The 20779-nt window shown below is 42.1% G+C and overlaps 1 protein-coding gene and 1 long non-coding RNA gene across 2 annotated transcripts in view; one reads left to right on the forward strand and one right to left on the reverse strand.

The window, feature by feature from the left end:
- The window catches only part of LOC143495558 (uncharacterized), a 42854-nt gene extending 22917 nt beyond the window's left edge, over positions 1 to 19937 (reverse strand). The window contains exons 1-2 of the long non-coding RNA XR_013125593.1: positions 19712 to 19937; positions 372 to 463 (exon numbers count right to left, since the gene is read on the reverse strand). This is a non-coding gene — a long non-coding RNA (uncharacterized LOC143495558). The remainder of the gene's footprint in view (positions 1 to 371; positions 464 to 19711) is intronic.
- Positions 19938 to 19941: 4 nt separating this feature from the next.
- The window catches only part of LOC143495470 (chromodomain Y-like protein 2), a 32638-nt gene continuing 31800 nt past the window's right edge, over positions 19942 to 20779 (forward strand). Inside the window, exon 1 of the mRNA XM_076992529.1 lies at positions 19942 to 20117. Within this exon, the coding sequence (XP_076848644.1) occupies positions 20094 to 20117 (24 nt within the window). The 5' untranslated portion in view covers positions 19942 to 20093. The remainder of the gene's footprint in view (positions 20118 to 20779) is intronic.

A 20779-nucleotide genomic window follows, 5' to 3' on the forward strand; every position in this document is an offset into this window, starting at 1 on the left:
TTGACCCCACTAAAAGAGATGGGCCTCTTAGAGTCTGTTAGCCCACCGAAAATTAAATGCTTGCAGCACTAAAGATGCCTTCCCCTCCCAATAAAGGATGCACTAGAATGGCTACAAGAATGTCAGCTGTTGAGGTACAGTACTTTGGCCATGTGGTATCAGCTGATGATGTCAGGATAGATCCTAAAATATGAGTAAGGTAAGAGACTGGCTACAGCTGACAAACTGAAGGGCTCCTGAAGTTTCTGGGCTCCTCTCTGCTATCTTACAGCCGGAGATCAGCTGAGATGTAAATCACCTGGTTGTAGTCCCTTACAAATAGACCAGCTTATGCCAGACTTCCTTCCTGTTTTTGGATAAGTATAGCCTACCTTTCTTGCTGCAGGTTGATGCTTCAAGAGAAGACCCGGGAGCACATCTGACCCAGGTCCAAGGAGATGCTGAGCAGGGAGCCTCACCTGTGCTGAAACACACAACGCCGCTCACAATACAGATACAGATAAACTCTATGACCACTTTTATGTCAGTAAATTTACCATACTGACAATGACCTCCTTAAGTACATGTCCACAATTGTGTGTCACAACTTGCCATGTTTAATTTTGATATTCACTGGGATCAGGAAAAGGCTATTCCAAAAAGGCAATTCCAATGCTAAGACATTAACTAAACTGTCACATGGAGAGATACAGACTGTGTCGAGCATGTGTGCAGTGTGTATTGCCCTCACGTGATATAGGCCTACCTGCAGGAGCTAAAAGGGATATTGGTGTGACACCAAGTGACATGGAAAGCACTGGATGTTCTAAAGAGTTTGACCAAGCCGTTGCAGTTTGTTTTGCTTTAGTGACAGTTGCTGGTGTTTTGCCGACTATGACTAAACAATCACAATCACTAGACAATCAAGTCAGAGTGAGCTCATCCAGTGGTACTGTGTTGCACAGTAAAGAGCGTGTTGATGGGGAATGGACTACACTCTTAAAGGAGTGGAGGAGGGCAGTTGTTGAGGGCAGTTGTCACATGTGTTTTGGTTTCGTTTGTGTGCCTTTATTTTGAAATTCCTGGTTGTGTCTGACTTCACGCCCCACCCTTGTGCTTCACCCCCTCATCATTGTTTTCAGGTGTGTCTTGTTTGGTTCCTGTTTTAGTCAGTTATTTAAGTCCTGTGTTTGGGCTCTTGTTTAGTGGTTATAGGCCCTTTTCACAACAAAGCGGAAATACGTCACCGCCGGGTAAAACAAGTTCCGGAACTCGCAGAAGATAGTTATTGTCAATTCACCTCAGCATGGAGCGTGTATTTACTTCATCCCTGTCGTCGCTGCCGAGACTGAATTTTAAATACGTTTCCAGTATCGTTGGAGAACATTCAACAACGAAGGGTTCCAAGTTAAATAGAGGCTACAAATTGTTTGTAGAATAATTTATTCACTTATACTAGGGTAAGCTAACACCAGCTAGCACTAGCTAGGTAACTAACTATTATTTAACGTATAGCTGGTTCCATTAGTCATCCTACGGAGTGGTAAAACAGTCTGTATTACTATTGATTGTTTGGTTTACATCAGTATCAATAAAGTTCATGACACACACCAAGTTATTACGTGTTATTGTTTATTCAGTGTCCAATATAATCAACAGCAAAGTGATGGTCAGAGCTGGATGCTACCGAGCAGAGCTGGATGCTAGCGGATCACAGCTAGTTTCAGAGCCGGTTTCAGTGGAACAGTTGCTGTCCACATTTGAAAGAGCAAACTCTCGACTAGTAGATGTTCGTGGTGTGCTGCCAGCCGAGAGCTTGCTCTTTTCTAGCTAGATGCTATCGGATCACGGCTAGAAGCTAGCGAACTGGGGCTAGAGGCTAGCGAACCGGGGCTAGAGGCTAGCGAACCGGGGCTAGAGGCTAGCGAACCGGGGCTAGAGGCTAGTGAACTGGGGCTAGAGGCTAGCGAACCGGGGCTAGAGGCTAGCGAACCGGGGCTAGAGGCTAGCGAACCGTGGCTAGAGGCTAGCGAACCGGGGCTATAAGCTAGCGAACCGGGGCTAGAAGCTAGCGAACCGGGGCTAGAAGCTAGCGAACCGGAGATAGAAGCTAGCGAACCGGGGCTAGAAGCTAGCGAACCGGGGCTAGATGCTAGCGGACGTACGTGCACTCCCAGCCGAGAGCTTGATCTTTCAAACGCGGACAGCAACTGTTCCACTGAACCCGGCTGGGAACAGTAACAGTACTGGGGACAGTAACAGGGAACAGCACCAACTTTTAGCCGCGAGCTTCCTGCTATGTAGTCTGCAGCAGTGAAATGCTGGCTACACACAAAGGTACTTCCCCTCCGTATCACAAAGTTTTCCCCTTCATCCCTCCTAATTGCACAAACCCATTTTCTTTTCTGCTCGTCGTCAACCGGAAAACCGTAGAAACTGAGATACGACTGTTTTTGCTTCCAGATCGAGCACCCTGGTGCACTGCAAAAGCTCTTGTTATTGGACTCTGCCATTGTTTAATGTGTAACGGAAGTAACTTTACCCTGCAACGAGAGCTTCCGGAAGAAAAAATGCGGAAGTGTGAAAAGGGCCTATTGTATTGTATTGGGCCTTCTTTACTTCCGCCACTTGGTTGAGTATTCATGTCTTTGTTTCTTTTTTGGCTTATGTCTCATTGGTTCAGTATGTTAGTGTTTTCTTTTTTATCAATATGTTTATTACAGTTTTTCAAAAATGTACAGATTGACAGGTAAACAGCTGAAAAAATAATACAATATGATTAAGAAAGAAAAAAAAAAGGAAACAAAAACACACACAAAAACAAAACAGACGAGGCATACAAACTAAGGCAACGACATATCTTCACTAGTGCAAAGCCAGCATTTATAAGAAAAAAAAAGAAAAGAGTAAGAGGTGGGTAGCCTGTCACATTATTTCAAGGTCTCCATCAAACTCTTCGAGATGGTCCAAGAATGGCCGCCATATCTTGTAAAATTCTCTGAGATTGTTAGACAGATTGTACCTGATTTTCTCCATGTGCAATAAAGATGTGAGCTCAGACAACCGTGTCTTGAAAAGGGGCACTGCCTCAGACTTCCAGAGCATTAAAATGAGTTTTTTTGCAATAACCATTCCATACATTATGGTATGTTGTACACGCATACTTTGCGGCAACAGAGACTTTGAGAACCCAAAAAGTGCCACCTGTGGGTCAGGCTTGAAAACACAATTGTACAGCTCAGAAAACCATTGAAATACACTACACCAAAAGTCATACAGTTTTGGACATGACCAGAAAAGGTGGGCTACCCTCTGCAGACTTGCATCTCTGACACAAAGGGGAGACAGTTGGATATATTTTATGCAATTTGGTTTTAGAGTAGTGGAGCCTATGCATGACCTTGAACTGAATAAGGTGATGTCTAGCATTGATGGAACAACGTTGTATCCTACTGAGACCTTCCCCCCAAACAATATCATCAATCTGGATACTCAACTCTTGTTTTCTGTTAGTGTTATTTGGTTTTTATGGTTAGTGTTTTTGGTTGGTCTTGTTAATAAGTTTCTGTACTGTCTGCACTTGTGTCCAGCCGCTGGTCCGTTACAGCGCCACTGAAAAACTTTTATTTGTGGAGTAGAGAATATACTGGTGTTGACTGAATTTCTGAAAGTTAATTCATATAATACATATACACTAAAAACCAAAAGGTGAATACAGTAGCAAAAGTGGATTATTGTCAAATTAAGGGAGAATTTTCAAAAGTGCCATGGTGAAGGAACTGTGTCATGTTGCAGAGGTGCAAAAACGTGAACACATTAGGCAACACTGCTGCTACAGTTGAAGCACTGGGGGCATAAAAATGTTGATACAGCGACACATTCAATTTCTCTGCCCATGACTCCATGGGTTACAAATCTTGTTTGAGAGACATACAAGACAGCCAGTCGATCTGTTGTCTAGCCTGTCACGTACTAAACGTACTTTTGAGCACACGGTATGCCAGAGGTCTCCTGGGGTGCCTTGTGGAGCAAGACACTTTGAAGGGACAGGGTTCTTGTTAAGGTGTGTGATGCTGAGACTAGGCAAAAGCTTGACAACCATTGGGAATCCCATCCATATGGCACATGAGTGTATATTGTCCACTGTGAGAAGTATGGAAGAGAACGGGTGCTCCGTGAGAACCTTCTAATACAGTGCACGTTCGTCTCAGCAGTAGACAAGAGGGACCAGACATCAATGGGTATTATAATGAAGATACTCAAACGAATGAAATCACCATACTTACTAGTTTGGGTGACGGGGGAGGCTAGGATGAGTTTGAGTAAGAAGAAAAGTCAGAAGGGTCAATGGATGCTATGGACTTTCCACCAAGCGGTGACACCACTGAGGACAAATCAAACTATGTGGCGCTTGGTACCACAGTAGAAACTGCTGTGACCCAGACAGGGTGTTCATGTTCTAGCAGTGACTCAAAGCTATTTCTAATGCTGTTCTGTCTGAGACAGCCATGAACATTTGACTGAAGCCAAATCAGTTCAGCAAAAAGAGATACATGATCAGAAACATGTAAGGCAGGAATACAGTAGAGAAAAACACATACAATATAGTACACCTGCAACAGTTCTGTTTTTAATTTGACATCATCTTGAGGTGTCTGAACTTCTACTGGAAGGCAGGGATGCCTTCACCCAGACTAGGAGTAAGATGTTGTTATTAACAATTAGAACCACTGGGTGGCACGTGTGCTGTTTCTCAAGTGCTTTGCTATGTCATTGCTTCCAGAAAGTCACTGTTTTTTGAATGTGAGCCATGCTGATTTTGTCTCTGTAAATTATTAATGTTAATCCATGGAAAATGTCACATTCTGCAATGTTTCACTTGGATTAGAGATGTAGTAACCTCTGTCATTTATATAGTGGGAATTAAGTTATTTTTTGCATTACCTTTTGTGATTTATTTTTTGTATCTTAAAAGCTACATCTTTTGCAAGTTGCAAGCTAATATTAATGTCGGTTTTGAGGTATCGGCTATGTTCATGTACTTTATTAAGTGTCTCTCAAAATGCAGTTGAGGCACTTTATTCATTTAAAATGTTAGCAGCAGAAATGTTTAAAGGTAAAAATTTACCCCCTACTTTTCATCTTTTCTATAAATTCTAGAGCAGCAAAACAGACGGCAAAATGGAGCACTAATTCTAGCCGTGTAACTCGCTTGATCCGAACCAGTTTTTAAGAAACTGAGCTTGTTTGACACGGTACTTTTTGTTTCTTGAAGAGGGGAAGTGCTGTCTGTTATGGGCCAAGAGAGTGAGTTTGCCAATAAAACAGTGCCACCATCTGATACAACACAGTTTTGCGTGCCCTGGTTTCCGCTATTCCGCCAAAACACAGTGCAGACTCGTGCTATGTGCATAATCATATAAAAGATACATATGAGTCACTGGGAATATTCTGCAAGGACACTTATGATTAGTGGGATTTAGCTTAGCAATTTAAATGTGAGTCTTAAATTTTCTTGATGTTCTAGCAGTAGACAAAAATCCCAGTTAACTACAAGGAATGTCACAGCATGGTAATATTTCTTGTATTTCGTTTAGAGTTTGGGGAAGCCTTGGAAATGGCTGAGAGCAGCGTGGCAGGGCTGTTTGTCACCCTGGCTGTGAATCACTCCACGGCAAATTCATTTGGTCATTTGCTGAAGTGGATGGGACTTGAGAGAAACGGAGAGACATGTCTTGGGTGTTCCTACAGTGTCATTCTTTGTGACAAAGTGCTTCGAGTTAGATCAGAATGTGCAATAACCTGAAAGCAACCTATATCACAAAAGATATCTCAGCACTCTGGGGTGTGGAAAGCAATAGGGTATCTTTTCATGTTCAGTTAATTAATTACATAAAAGTAACAATCACAGTTGCTGTAAATGGTCTGATAAAATTCTGTATGTAGTATTTAATCCTACATGCATGTATTAAATTTAAAAGTAAAAAGGTTTAACATTTGCCATAAAGTTGAAAGAGCTTATATTCTCAAGCTTCAAGGCCAAGAGGTTTTCCAGACGAAAGAGGATGATCATTTTCTCATCCACCCACTCAAACGTTTGACCCTTTATTCCCACTGTTATTATGACTTGGTAGAGTAACTGTGGTAGTATAACCTTCCACTGACCTGATTTAAAACCAAACTGATAAAACCAACAAGCTTCTTCATTCCTTTACAAGGTTTCTGCTGTTTTAAATTAAGACATTCAAAATCCATCTGATAACATTGCTCTGACAGGTGGTCTAAAACACAGCTCAGCCCTTTGGGAAAAGATTACGGCAGACCACGTACGCCTGATAAACCACAGAAATCATCACACTGACTTACAATATGTGTAATTACTTTAAATGAGATTGGCTTTAAACATTCGAAAAAAAAAACATTTGAAACTAAAATAACTACACATTGCATTTAAATAATGAAAGGCCTTTAGGTATGCATAGATGTGGCGTGCGATCTGGCTTGATTAAACAGTGAGAGCTGCTTTGCCCTACTGCCTGCCTTTATGACTGTGTATATCATGCTTATTTTTCTGTTTCTAACTATTTAAATTCAATATGCAGTGGGCAACTAGCTAGCTTTTACTGTCCAAGTCTCTATATAAGGAAAATAAAGAAGACCACATTCTGACTTGGTCCAGAGAAACAAATTTTCCTTGTCATAACTTGCACAAGGCAAGAATCACACTATGAATTTCACGGTACCAGCATGGACATTTCAGGAGATAACCTCTGCACAGAACCTCTGTACAGCAGCTGGCAAAGGTGACATTGAGTCAATATTCCCAATTCCACTTTTCAGAATAAACCTGTGACATTATGAAATGTACAGTATTGAATAACTATGCAAAAGTGAAATTAACACATTATCTTCTGGACATAAGTTCTTTATCTGTAGTTATTTTTACATTTCTGTTATTTGTATTCTGGTCTTAAAGAATTATGTAAAGGAATAAAATCTGATTTATTTACATGTGGACTGTGCAGAGAGTCTGGAAGACAAAGCTCAACTCTGTATCATAAATGAAATCTAGATCTTATAAACACACATACTATAAACATAAAGTCTGTTTTTAAAAAATTTAAAGCCAATATGTGAATAGCATCACATATGTGGAAGCCTCTTTCCATGTGAGTAGCATAGGAAGACAGTATACTGGCACAGGTTATGAGTAATAAATCCCATACTAATGTCATAAACCAAACATGTTACAATCAATCAATAGTTTGAAAACTCTCCACTATTTTAATAGTCACTGCATAGCCTAAATAGCGAAACACACACAGAAGGACTCACAGAAACACAAATAGCATGCACACATGTACTGACAGACTCACAGAAACACACACAACTGACTACAGAACATTAGCAGGCAGCATTCAGAGTCCCGGCAGTAAACAACACTCCCTCATGCTCATGAGGCAGGTGAGGACAGAGGTCTACTAATGGGGATGAATGAGACTCATCAGTGAAGGATAGAAAGATCGCTGAGGTGAGAGGAGAGGTACAGGTGTGCTGGAGCTCTGAGATGGAGGCGTTGCACTTAGAGAGGGGGGGAGTATAAAGGAACAGTAATCAGGGTAGCACACCATTTGTATTCATTATCACATTATGTTGAAGGGAGGAAATGTGTGCGTTCTTCACTGCTTCTAAACCAGCACTAATGGAGACGCACAATATGACTAAAGGGCAGCGATTGCTCGACATTTGGAAGCACGCTGCGCTAACAACTGGGCATTCATTTAAAACCTAACCAACAAGGCACACCAAAGAAATGCCTTTACGTATTTATAGGTGAACCTTTCCACCTGCGTTTGACCTAATCACTTAAGGTAAGCATCGTTTATCTCTGAACGATGTGCTGTTACTGTAGAGAACGGTTGGATTCATCCTTCTGCTGTGTTCTCTATATGTCTCATGTATTAGAGAGAAGTAAACACAGTTCATCACCATGTAGGGACGGTTGCCATGGTTTGTGGGGTTATTCTAAAGCTATTCTAATGCCAGACTCCTGATCTGGTAGAAATTACGCAGTTACTACTGACACCTTTGCTATTTTTTTGCTGAATAATTAATATTTAGTGTACTCCCGCAGAAAGAGGCCAGTAGAGGTGAATTAAACATGCCTACCCAGATGTGCTCTTTATAAGACCCAGGCTCCAATCTACAACAAGTCACTAATTGGAATTAGCAGTGCATCTTTTTAGTATGCAGTCCTAGTCTTGGCCTTTGGGGTGAAATTGTTCCTCACAGGTTGCAACCACAATTAAAACTATGCCCAGCATGGGCTAATGTCTAACAAGGTGAAGATGTGCAATTCAAATACTTTTACACTTTGACATACATAACTAGCAGTATGTCGGGCCTACAATCACTTGTCAAAGGTCTGTTATGGAGAAAGAGCAATACAGTAGGACACTGTTAGTATCATATGCATAAGGATTTTGATTCATTGACAACAAAACCTCCAAAGGGTTTTTCTGCCATCTACTGACCCAGGACCAGACTGAAGAGAAGCACAGGGATCTACCCTGGGGATCTACCTCAAGGATATGCCACAGGGATCTGCCTGCCCTTCTGCTTATTAGCCTCAATTCACCACATCCAGCCAACACTTATGACTCCTTCTGAAGTAGTTATACTTTCTGTGTATGTGTGTGTGTGTGTGTGTGTGTGTGTGAGTGTGTGTGGGTGTGTGTGTGTGTGTGTGTCTGTGACAACCAAACCTTCACCTACCAAAATCAGAGAACACGATGAGACTGTGAAAGGCCTTTTTGTTCTTTTTAGATTTGTTTTGCTCTGATAACACACTGAGGTACATTAGCCCCGTCTCACACATGCCTACCCCAAAACCCTTCAAGAACACTTACTCTCTCCAAATATTTGACAGCTTTTGCCAAACATTTGACTCATCATGCACTTTGCTTTCCTTAATTTACTAACGCTTTAAGTTCTGATGATCAGCTGACTATGCACTGGAGCAGCCAATCAGCCAATAATACTTTATCACAATTAGAAATAAGAGGTTGATTCCTCACAGCAATATGGCCAATGGGCTTTCGATTAAATGCAGTCTACAGTATTTAAGTGGCACTCTGTCAAGATGTGCTGGTTTTCTGTACCACAGCTCAGATCCTGGAGTAACAGATTTGAATGCACATGACAGGAGGCATAAATTGTTTTTAAAACAGTCAACAACAATGCTGCACCCACGTTACACAGCTTAATACTGAGCAGGGTGTTATATCACTGCCGCTATGGGAGCATATTACATTACCAAAAAATCTGAATTCTTATTTTAGTTGCAGATCAGATAAAATGTACTATAAAATTATACTGTTTAACTTCAATTAATTAGTTTCCTTATTGTGCCTCTCACACCTATACTGTGATAAAAATGGATAAATATCTGTACATTATGGTGCATATATTTTATTTAGTGAAGTATTTTGGCTGACGTTGAGGTTTTAATACAAACGAAAAACATGCAAAGTTATTAAATTGTGTGTGTGTGTGTGTGTGTGTGTGTGTGTGTGTGTGTGTGTGTGTGTGTGTGTGTGTGTGTGTGTGTGTGTGTGTGTGTGTGGTCTGTGATCCACTACCACCATCTAGTGGTTAATAAGGAACAATACATGGCAATAATCTGTCACTATATATGCAAGCTCACATTCTCAGATTTAACTCCCTGCTGGTTGTTACATAGATACCCTTATCTTCCTTGTTTATAAGCCAAAAATCCACAAAGCATTATTTTGAATGAAGAGACTGTTTTCTTGCTGTACATTTTACCTATATGTGAAATATCACCCAGTATGACACTGACTTTGCTGCTCCACTGCTCTTCCTGAAGGTGATTAAACTGTGAGAGGCACAAACAAACAGAGCAAACTAACCATGCAGCTCTGATATGACCTGATGGTGAACATCAGCATTGTCATGACTTTTATTTCATGAACAAACACCACTCAGATGTGCCACCTGGGAGGTATATGACTTTTTACATTTCCAAGCACACATTCACCAATGGCAAAATTAGAACAACAAGCTATTTACCAACCTTGTGATCTTCCCCATGCAGTTTTTAGGAATATCTACCATTCATATCAGTTACACTAATTACACTAGTGTTATGGGTGCACAATTACAGACTGTATATTCCATCTGTAGCCATGTGCTGGATGTCAGGTCCTTCTACCCTGTTCAGATCTAAGGACTACTGCAGACATGGTCTTATTTGGATGGTGAACCATCTTCAAAACAGAGCACAGACAATGGCATGGGTGTGGCTATGGTGTAGCTGTACCAGCAGAAATGTATACGGGTGTGTGTGGAGACATCTGTGCTGCTGCAGCAAGAAGACTGGTCTGCAACCCTTAAACATCCAGACTAGCATCCAGAACCCGACCGTTATGGCTAATGCAAAGTGTGCATGATAAAAGATGGGTTATAGTCTCGTAATTGTGCACGACATGCAGAGGTTTGGTCATGTACTGGCAGGTCTTCTGTAATACAGCTATTCAAAGTGACACTCACAAGTCGCCTGTGGCACTAGGCAATGAGCATGTGCTTTGTTCTTTAAGCTCAGGCCTATTTTAACACACATAAGAGTAAAGAGATGCCCTATATCAACATTTCTAGGTGTATCCAGCTATTCAAAGCGAGGTTCACTGGGCTACGTGTAGAGAAATCCATGCTTTCCAGGACCATTGTGGTGCAGTGCTGGTGACACCTGTGGGTGCAAGAATTACTTGTCCATCTTTTCAGAAATACTGCAGGTATGAACAGCATATACAGTCAAACATCTTTCTGTGATTCATTTCCACTATAATGGCCTCTACTGCACATCTGCAGCTAAGTTTAAAGTCCTGACTATATGTACTGCTTATGTGTAGAAAATCTGAGACATTGAAATACAGTTGCATTATCAATTATTATCTTTATCTGAACTGACACGTGATCAGCCAGCGAGCTACACCTCTTGGGGATAAAGTGGGTATACATAGTTTTACAAAAGAACTAAATGCAGCCTTCACCATTAATATAAGCCTTGTGATTGTTATTATGCCATTACAGGTGAAATTCATTAAAACATGCTGACATTATCCTTCAATAGGATCATTTCAAGAGCAGTTCATCTTCGGTTTTACTGACACTACCAGCCAGCACAGTTTTAACCTTCCAAAGTTCACGTAAATCAGCTCAGAGTCAGTAACTATGAAGTTGCTTTTTTTTTTTAACTAATGTTTTTATCGTTCAGCTAAAAGGCATCTTGATTAGGTCTTTTATAAATATGTGGAGTTTGCTCTAGATTTCTCTCTTCATAAAATAATATTAAAATAGATCTCTTCAGCTCTATTAAAGTCATCTCCCCATATTTTCCCAGCAGTGATCCAGTATTGCAGTAGGAGCAGATGTCTTGGCCTGGGTCTCACTACTGAACAGGATTACTTTCAGATGTACAGCCAAGTGTGACGGAAACGGCAAACTGCTTCTTTATTTCTGAATAAAGTGTTTGATGAAAGGTTCTCTTTGTCTGTAGAAGGCCACATGAAAGAAGGTTTCTCCCATTGACAAGTTGGCTTAGAAGATTAACTACTACTGCATTAATGATCAACATGACAGAGAATATTAAATTCTTCATATACTGTCACAGCTGTAAGTAAAAATCTCTTACCATCTGATGTCTTTTGACTCTAGAGATTGAGATTTTATGAGCTTAGCCTGTTAATTCAAGATATATCTGAAACCCAATAGTGCATTCCATGAATTAAATTTCATAAATGCTGTATGTTTTGATATCACAGACAAGCTCAATGAAAACTGTGTCCTTAAAATAAGCCCTAAATGTTTGTGAGAGATGTAAATATTATTGGGAGCAGACAAACAGCAGATTACATAACAATTTTCTTCTTTGAATATTTTACATCCTTTTAAAAAACACTGTAAACTGTTTGAAAGTGGGAAATATGGCTCAAAACATAGCTATTAAGTGTTTTCATTCTCACATGCTCATCTACATAAACAGGTGAAAGCAAACATTCATAAGCGTTTGTAATGGCAAAGTGCCCTTTCCTTGAATAATATTAGTAATACACAACACTGTACAGCTAACATTACCATAAAATCTGCATGACATGTATATTTGCTCAGTTTGAAGTAGACAAATCAAACAATGTCTATCCACTTATGATTTGCTTATGAAAGTACAAATCTACTTGTACTGTCATCTTACAATGTAAATAGAACAGAACGTTTGGGGATATAAAGTGTCACAAAGTATTTCTTATTCATTAATGGAAGCAGCCACCCCTCATACTCTCAGCCTCACTACCCCCTCTCACTCACAGCCAAGCCACACCCTCCCACTCTTAGCCAGGCCACACCTTCCCACTCTCAGCCAGGCCATGCCCTCCCACCCCTGGTCTAACCACCCCTTCTTACTCTCGGCCAAGCCACGCCCTCTCAATCTCGGCTTGCCATGCCCTCCCACTCTCAGCCTTACACTTAAGAGTTTGCCCTCCTATGCACAATGTGCTCTTCTGCACCTCTCTCTGGATGCCTATGCCTACATATGTAATGGTTATGAAAGACTGAAAAGATTCAAAACCTTTATGTGTACTCTTTTATATTTAATAAAATAATCTAACTTGCTCTTCCTGTCACTATCACATTCCCTTGATTTAATTTCAACAAAATTACTTTCCACTAATTTGCAGTTTATATCTTTTTTCTTTATTCAAATAATCAAAAATATCAAATAGGCCCTGGATAGACTGTATGTTTTAGGATGTTATAGGATGTTATAGTGAGCCACTAGGAACTTATATAAATACTTTTTACTCACTATACTTTGTCTAGCAGGACCTGGTGATAAAACCAACACTCAGTTGTGCCTTGTACCTTGTGTGCAGACCTCAAAGAAAGAAGTGGATCACTGTAACAAAAGAACAGCAATGAAGCAGTCAACTTGTTCTTTCATGAAGATTCATATAAGAGACCCTTTTTGGAAGCTGTAAAATGAAGTAACAGGCAATAAGGAAATCACATTAATTGGTTTAGTGAGGGCAAAATGTTCAGTAAAAATGTTCTGCTGGTTTCACAGGTAATTCAATAACACTGAAACAATGTTTGTATTTTTACCCTGAAAATACTACTAGTGCATAGTGAGTCCTTTTCATCTTTTTAAAGGTAGATATTTTGGTCTATATTGTAGAACCAGTGGCTAGTGAAACTGAAAGCCCAGCTGTATGGGGAGAAGTGAAATTATGGCAAGAAAAGTAACAGAACGGGTAATGTGAGGTGTGTCCAACAGAACAGGTGATGTGAGGTGTGTCCAACAGAACGGGTAATGTGAGGTGTGTCCAACAGAACGGGTAATGTGAGGTGTGTCCAACAGAACGGACAATGTGAGGTGTGTCCAACAGAACAGGTAATGTGAGGTGTGTCCAACAGAACGGGTGATGTGAGGTGTGTCCAACAGAACGGGTGATGTGAGGTGTGTCCAACAGAACGGACAATGTGAGGTGTGTCCAACAGAACAGGCAATGTGAGGTGTGTCCAACAGAACAGGTAATGTGAGGTGTGTCCAACAGAACGGGTAATGTGAGGTGTGTCCAACAGAACGGGTCATGTGAGGTGTGTCCAACAGAACGGGTGATGTGAGGTGTGTCCAACAGAACGGGTGATGTGAGGTGTGTCCAACAGAACGGGTCATGTGAGGTGTGTCCAACAGAACAGGTAATGTGAGGTGTGTCCAACAGAACAGGTGATGTGAGGTGTGTCCAACAGAACAGGTGATGTGAGGTGTGTCCAACAGAACAGGCGATGTGAGGTGTGTCCAACAGAACGGGTGATGTGAGGTGTGTCCAACAGAACGGGTGATGTGAGGTGTGTCCAACAGAACAGGCGATGTGAGGTGTGTCCAACAGAACAGGCGATGTGAGGTGTGTCCAACAGAACGGGTGATGTGAGGTGTGTCCAACAGAACGGGTGATGTGAGGTGTGTCCAACAGAACGGGTGATGTGAGGTGTGTCCAACAGAACGGGTGATGTGAGGTGTGTCCAACAGAACGGGTAATGTGAGGTGTGTCCAACAGAACAGGTGATGTGAGGTGTGTCCAACAGAACGGGTAATGTGAGGTGTCCAAATGAACGGGTCATGTGAGGTGTGTCCAACAGAACGGGTGATGTGAGGTGTGTCCAACAGAACGGGTGATGTGAGGTGTGTCCAACAGAATGGGTAATGTGAGGTGTGTCCAACAGAACGGGTCATGTGAGGTGTGTCCAACAGAACAGGTAATGTGAGGTGTGTCCAACAGAACAGGTAATGTGAGGTGTGTCCAACAGAACAGGTGATGTGAGGTGTGTCCAACAGAACAGGTGATGTGAGGTGTGTCCAACAGAACAGGTGATGTGAGGTGTGTCCAACAGAACGGGTAATGTGAGGTGTGTCCAACAGAACAGGTAATGTGAGGTGTGTCCAACAGAACAGGTGATGTGAGGTGTGTCCAACAGAACAGGTGATGTGAGGTGTGTCCAACAGAACAGGTAATGTGAGGTGTGTCCAACAGAACAGGTGATGTGAGGTGTGTCCAACAGAACGGGTCATGTGAGGTGTGTCCAACAGAACGGGTGATGTGAGGTGTGTCCAACAGAACGGGTGATGTGAGGTGTGTCCAACAGAACGGGTAATGTGAGGTGTCCAACAGAACGGGTCATGTGAGGTGTGTCCAACAGAACGGGTCATGTGAGGTGTGTCCAACAGAACGGGTAATGTGAGGTGTGTCCAACAGAACAGGTGATGTGAGGTGTGACCAACAGAACGGGTAATGTGAGGTGTCCAACAGAACGGGTCATGTGAGGTGTGTCCAACAGAACAGGTGATGTGAGGTGTCCAACAGAACGGGTCATGTGAGGTGTGTCCAACAGAATGGGCCATGTGGATCGTGTCCAAGGTTATGGAGAGCTTTTGAAAGTGAGCAGGAGGATGCTGCAATTTTGTCCTGAATTGGGAGCTAGAGGAGAGGGGGCTGGGTGATGATATACATTTCAGTAGGTCTGAACTACATGACGTGCTGTAGTTCTGACTCATTCAGTTCTTCAATAGGTCTGAACCACATGACGTGCTGTAGTTCTGTCTCATTCAGTTCTTCAGTAGGTCTGAACCACATGACGTGCTGTAGTTTTGACTCATTCAGTTGTTTTGTCGCTGGGTGAGACAGAGAGACAAACAGGAAACCCACTGCTGTGGGTTGTGAGGTCTCATCTACAACCAGCCAAGGGTTCCAGCAGGAAGCTGGAAGCTGTTGCAGCCAGGTATTAGGTACAAACACACAAAAGGAGGTGTTGGGTAGATATGGTGTTAATGTAAGGAATATGGAAGGATAAATGGTAGTAGATTTAGCTAAAAGGATAAAGATGGCTGTAGTTAACACTTACTTTAAGAAATGAAGAGCACAAGGTAACGTATAAGAGTGGGGGAAGATGCACACAGGTCGACTATATCCTCTGTAGGAGACGAAACCTGAAAGAGGTTAGTGATTGCAAGGTGTTCCCAGGGGAGAGTGTAGCTAAACAGCATAGGATGGTGATATGTAGGATGGTTGAGGTGAGGCAGGTACTAGGTAATGGTGGTGGTGTTCTGGATACCTGGGATGATACTTCAAATGCCGTGAGGGATGTGGATAGGAAGGTACTTGGTGTGACCTCAGGACAGAGGAAGATAGACAAGGAGTCGTGGTGGTGGAATGAGGAAGCACAGAAAAGTTTGAGAGGAAAGCGGTTGGCTAAAAAGAATTGGGATTTTCAGCGAGATGAATAAAGTAGACAGAGGTACAAGGAGATGTGTCGGAAGGCAAAGAGAGCAGTGGCAGAAGCTAAAGAGAAGGCATATAGCAAGCTGTATGAGAAGTTGGACACTAAGGAAGGGGAAAAGGATCTGTACAGATTGGCCAGACAGAGAAACCGTGATGGGCAGGATGGGCAGCAGGTTAGTATGATAAAGGATAAAGATGGAAATATATTGTCTGGTGAGGAGAGTGTCTTGGAAAGGTGGAAGGAGTATTTTGAGGAATTGATGAATCAAGAAAATGAAAGGGAAAGAAGGTTAGAAGAGGTAGAGGTTGTGAATCAGGAAGTGCCTCAGGTGAGCAAGGAGGAAGTAAAGGGCTGCACTTTGGAGAATGAAGTGTGGTAAGGCAGTTGGACCGGATGATATTCCAGTGGAGGCATGGAAATGTTTCGGAGAGACAGCAGTGGAGTTTTTGACTGGGTTGTTTAACAGAATCTTGGAAGGTCAGAGGATGCCTGAGGAGTGAAGACGAAGCATAATGGTGCCGATTTTCAAGAATAAGGGCAACGTTCATAGCTGTAGTAATTACAGGGGAATAAAGTTTACAGTCACAGCCTGAAAATCTGGGAAAGAGTAGTGGAAGCTAGGCTTAGAGAAGAGGTAGAGATCTGTGAGCAGCAGTATGGTTTCATGCCAGCTAAGTGCACCAACTCAGATCACTATCTATATGAACTCTGAGATATTTAAAAGAGCTCACCTGCTCGATTGTGTGCCCATGAATGGTCACAGGGTCAAAATTGCCAACTGACCGAGGGCCCAGCACCATTTCTACTGTCTTCATTGTATTTATCTCCAATTTATTTTTATCACACCAAGCCACAAGTTTTCCTACCGCCATACTATACATCATACTACATTGTGTGTTTGTTGACTTAGAGAAAGCTTATGATAGAATCAGGCATGAAAATGGGTCAGGGGTTAAAAAGGTGAGAAGACCGGGGGGCGGGGCATGTTGTGACGTCATGGGGATACGGCGACGGGGCGTTGACATGTGGGGGGGGCGTTGACATGTGACGTCATGGGTATACTGCGACGGGGGGGTTGGGGTGGCTGCTGGTGGCTGCTGGTGTACGGGGATACAGCGACAGGTGATGCCAAATATTACGGAGCTCGTAAGGTGACATCATGTAAAAAATATAATAACGCGTGGCCACGACTTACTAACGCATGCGAACGACTTACTAACGCGTGCGAACAAGATAATTAAGTATTACTTTATATAAAGCCAGGTTTACCTTCCTTGGGCAGTCAGTTCGCGAACATCCCTGGGATCTGCTTGCTTTGCTGTGAAAAAATAAACCACGCGTTAATAAGTCGTGGCCACGCATTATTTATTTATTTTTTACATGATGTCACCTTACGGGCTCCGTAAAATATAGTAAAATCCATAAAAAAAATTTTTTTGACTGTCATGTCAATGGATTCAATGTAAACGCAATCCGTAAACGCAAGAAGCCGCTTTCGCCATTCCGGATGGCTCAGTCAAAACCATTACGTCTTAATGAACCAATAAATACATCAGCGGCGAAAATTATTGTAAAAATACCAGGGTTCACGTGTTTTTATTTTATAGCATGAGATAAAGCACAGGGTAGACTCAAACGACAAGCGTTTACAACTTCATCTTCAACCTTTTCAGCCCTGGTGCGAATGTTATCACACGTCCCTGGATTCACCAGTTACAACTACAGACATACTAGAAAAAAATCTTGATTCTTATTTTATGTCACCGTTAACTACACGGGGTTGACGCGAACTTAATAGGCCCATCTATCTGCCTATTTATCACAAGAGCTTGTGGTTAGATCTGACAGTGTTCAACACTGTAGCGAACGGCAGTAACTTTGTTTTACCGCAAAATATGAAAACGATTGACCATTAATAACCCAATTAAAATGTACGATCTGGTAAATGTACGATCTGGTAAATGTAGTGGTAAATGTACGATCTGGTAAATGTAGTGGTAAATGTACGATCTGGTAAATGTAGTGGTAAATGTACGCTCTTCTGACTTGTCCGCGGTGTAGCACTAGGTCCTGCTTCTCGTCCCGCTTAGCAGTAAATGAATAACATGAATGAAGAACGTTGGTATGATTGAAACGCTATTTGGCCTCTATGAAGGTTCTGGGCGGAAACTACTGTTCACTGTCATTGAAATAGCCGATTTCGGAAGTGCTCTGTTTGCTTATTAAGTCAATATGATAATTAAAATATATACATATAATCTCCCGACCCCCCCCCCCCCCCCCCCAAACAAAAAACTCATCGGATCTACACGATTCACGTAGGTCACCCTTTTCAACTTCAAAACGGCGAATTTCGCCGAAAGGTGACAGATTTTCATGCCTGTAGAATACCGAGACAGGAGCTGTGGTATTGTATGAGGAAGTCGATACAGTGAGAAGTGTATGAGGAGTAGCAGAAAAGTATGTGAGGGTGGTGCAGGATATGTATGAGAATAGTGTGACAGCAGTGAGATGTGCGGTAGGAATGACAGACGGGTTTAAAGTGGGGGTAGGACTACATCAGGGATCAGCCCTGAGTCCCTTCCTGTTCGCAATTGTCATGGACAGACTGACGGACGAGGTTATGCCGAAGTGCCCTTGGACTATGATGTTTGCTGATGACATTGTGATCTGTAGTGAGAGTAGGAAGCAGGTGGAGGTGAGCTTGGAAAGATGGAGATATGCTTTGGAGAGCAGGGGAATGAAAGTGAGCAGGAGTAAAACAGAGTACATGTGTGTGAATGAGAGGGCAGATGGTGGACAGGTCCAGGTACAAGGAGTTGATTTGGTGAAGGTTGTTGAGTTTACCTGCTTAGGGTCGAGGGTACAGAGTAATGGAGGAAGTGAAAGAGAGGTAAAGAAGAGAGTGCAGGCAGGGTGGTGTGGATGGCATAAAGTGTCTGGGGTGATCTGTGATAGAAGGGTGTCGGCTAAAATGAAAGGAAAGATCTATAGGACAGTAGTGAGACCTGCTATGTTGTATGGACTGGAGACAGTGGCACTGACAAAGAGACAGGTGAGGGAGATGGAGGTGTCTGAGATGAAGATGTTGAAATTCTCATTTGGAGTGATGAGGAAGGATAGGATGTGTTTTAGGAGTGAGATGTCAGCTAACAACATTGTGTCAAGAGTCCTTTATCATTATTTATGCTGCAGCACAGTATGATATCTCTGCATTAACTGCATATCAAGCCATTTTTTTTCTTGAGGACTGCAGCACTGATAAATGGCAATAACATAATGAGTGTAGTGGGGAAGGATGGGATGTTAGGATCACTTGTGTTGTGTGTAACAAGAGAAGGACGAGGATGTGGTGTAAAGGTTAATTTCAGCCAGCCTCTATGAAGTCTTAACAGTTCAGCAGTCTTGAGTGCTTTATGTATTTTAGTTAGCCAGAGTGTATCATACTCATGCTTTGCAGTTATAGTGCTTATGGTGGTTTTAAAATACAAAATGTGCCCAACTTGTTATGTCCTAGTGAAACAGCAAGAGAGGTTTTTCTATTTCTTTTAGTGGCTCATTCAGCATTTAAATGCCAGTGTTTAATCTGATTTTTGCATGAAATTATGCATATTATGCATATAATAATACATTATACATCTTTGTTATAGTCTTCTCTCTTCCTGCTATTGCTGTTATAATCATAACCATAACGACAATAATGCAGTTATTATTATGCTGTGACATAAGAGTTGTGACTTTTTGTGACTAACCATGCCCCAACTGGACTTGTCACCACGCAGAACATTGATGCTTAGAAATACAAACAAGTCGTCATATATAAATTAAGGTTCGTAAAATTTCATTTACTCAACATGTGAAGTAAAAGGGACCTTACTGCTTTGTTGTCGACCAATGGCAGTCTTATCACAAAGCAGTCCGTTCGTGTCGCTATTCGTCTGTGAGGTCTCCCTACACTATGACACAGTGGGGGTATTTCTGAGATGATTAGGTAGACTAATTTCAGTAAACCACTCAACAGGATACAGCAGCACCGCCCCGTTCTCTCCCACTTGTTTGTTTCAAGTTAAATCCATCGCAGCCGTGCTCGATTGACACTGTCTGCTGATCTGCTACTGCGGCTGGCTCGGAATAACAAGGCAGTTTGTTAATACCCGTCTATCGGGGCTCTCTCCGATTCACCCAACGAACAAGAGAACGATTAAAAAATCCAACAAGGCAGTCTGTAACACCACGCAGCTCAAGTTCCTCACCCAAGGATGGCTTCGGGGGAGCTTTATGAGGTACTCTGCGCTCCTGTCAAAGGGCTTTACTTCTTAAATTTGACGAATGAAGGAATTAGGAAGTAAGGGGAGGTCCTCGCGCATGCAAACACCGAGGTCCTGAGCCCTTTAATAGGCGAAACTCTCCAACCTCCATGCGATGTGTAGTCGAGATCAGGCGCCGAGGGGCTTCTTTTTCAATTTTTTCCGCCTTACTCGCTGAGAATTCATATTCTTATGGTTGATCAGCAAAGCGCCGGGTGAATTCCAGTAGGCGAGCTCATTCAGAGACCGAAACTTCCCGACAGCAGTCATAAAAGTCGTGATAAAGTGTAATTATGGTTGATTAACTGACCATTGAATATGGAGTGATCACTGACGGGGAGATGGGCTGCACGTTGCGCATGCACTTCTTGCTCAACGCTAGTCTCATATTCTTGTGTTCAGGTGTTTGCAGTGGGTCGTTCATCTAACTTTTAATATCTAACTTTTAATGATTTGTAATAGTTGCAAAGATACTTGGGTGTCAGATGTGACAACGCTTGATTGGCTCTTGGAACTGAGTGAAATTTTGGGACAGTAACAGTACTATAATACGCTGTGACTAAGTTTGTCATTTGCTACTTAGTCCTAACGAACTTATTTTGAAACAGCTTTTTTTTACTGCTGATCAACTTTCAGAA

This window comes from Brachyhypopomus gauderio, chromosome 2 (genome assembly GCF_052324685.1).
Source record: "Brachyhypopomus gauderio isolate BG-103 chromosome 2, BGAUD_0.2, whole genome shotgun sequence".
NCBI classification, from domain to species: domain Eukaryota; kingdom Metazoa; phylum Chordata; class Actinopteri; order Gymnotiformes; family Hypopomidae; genus Brachyhypopomus; species Brachyhypopomus gauderio.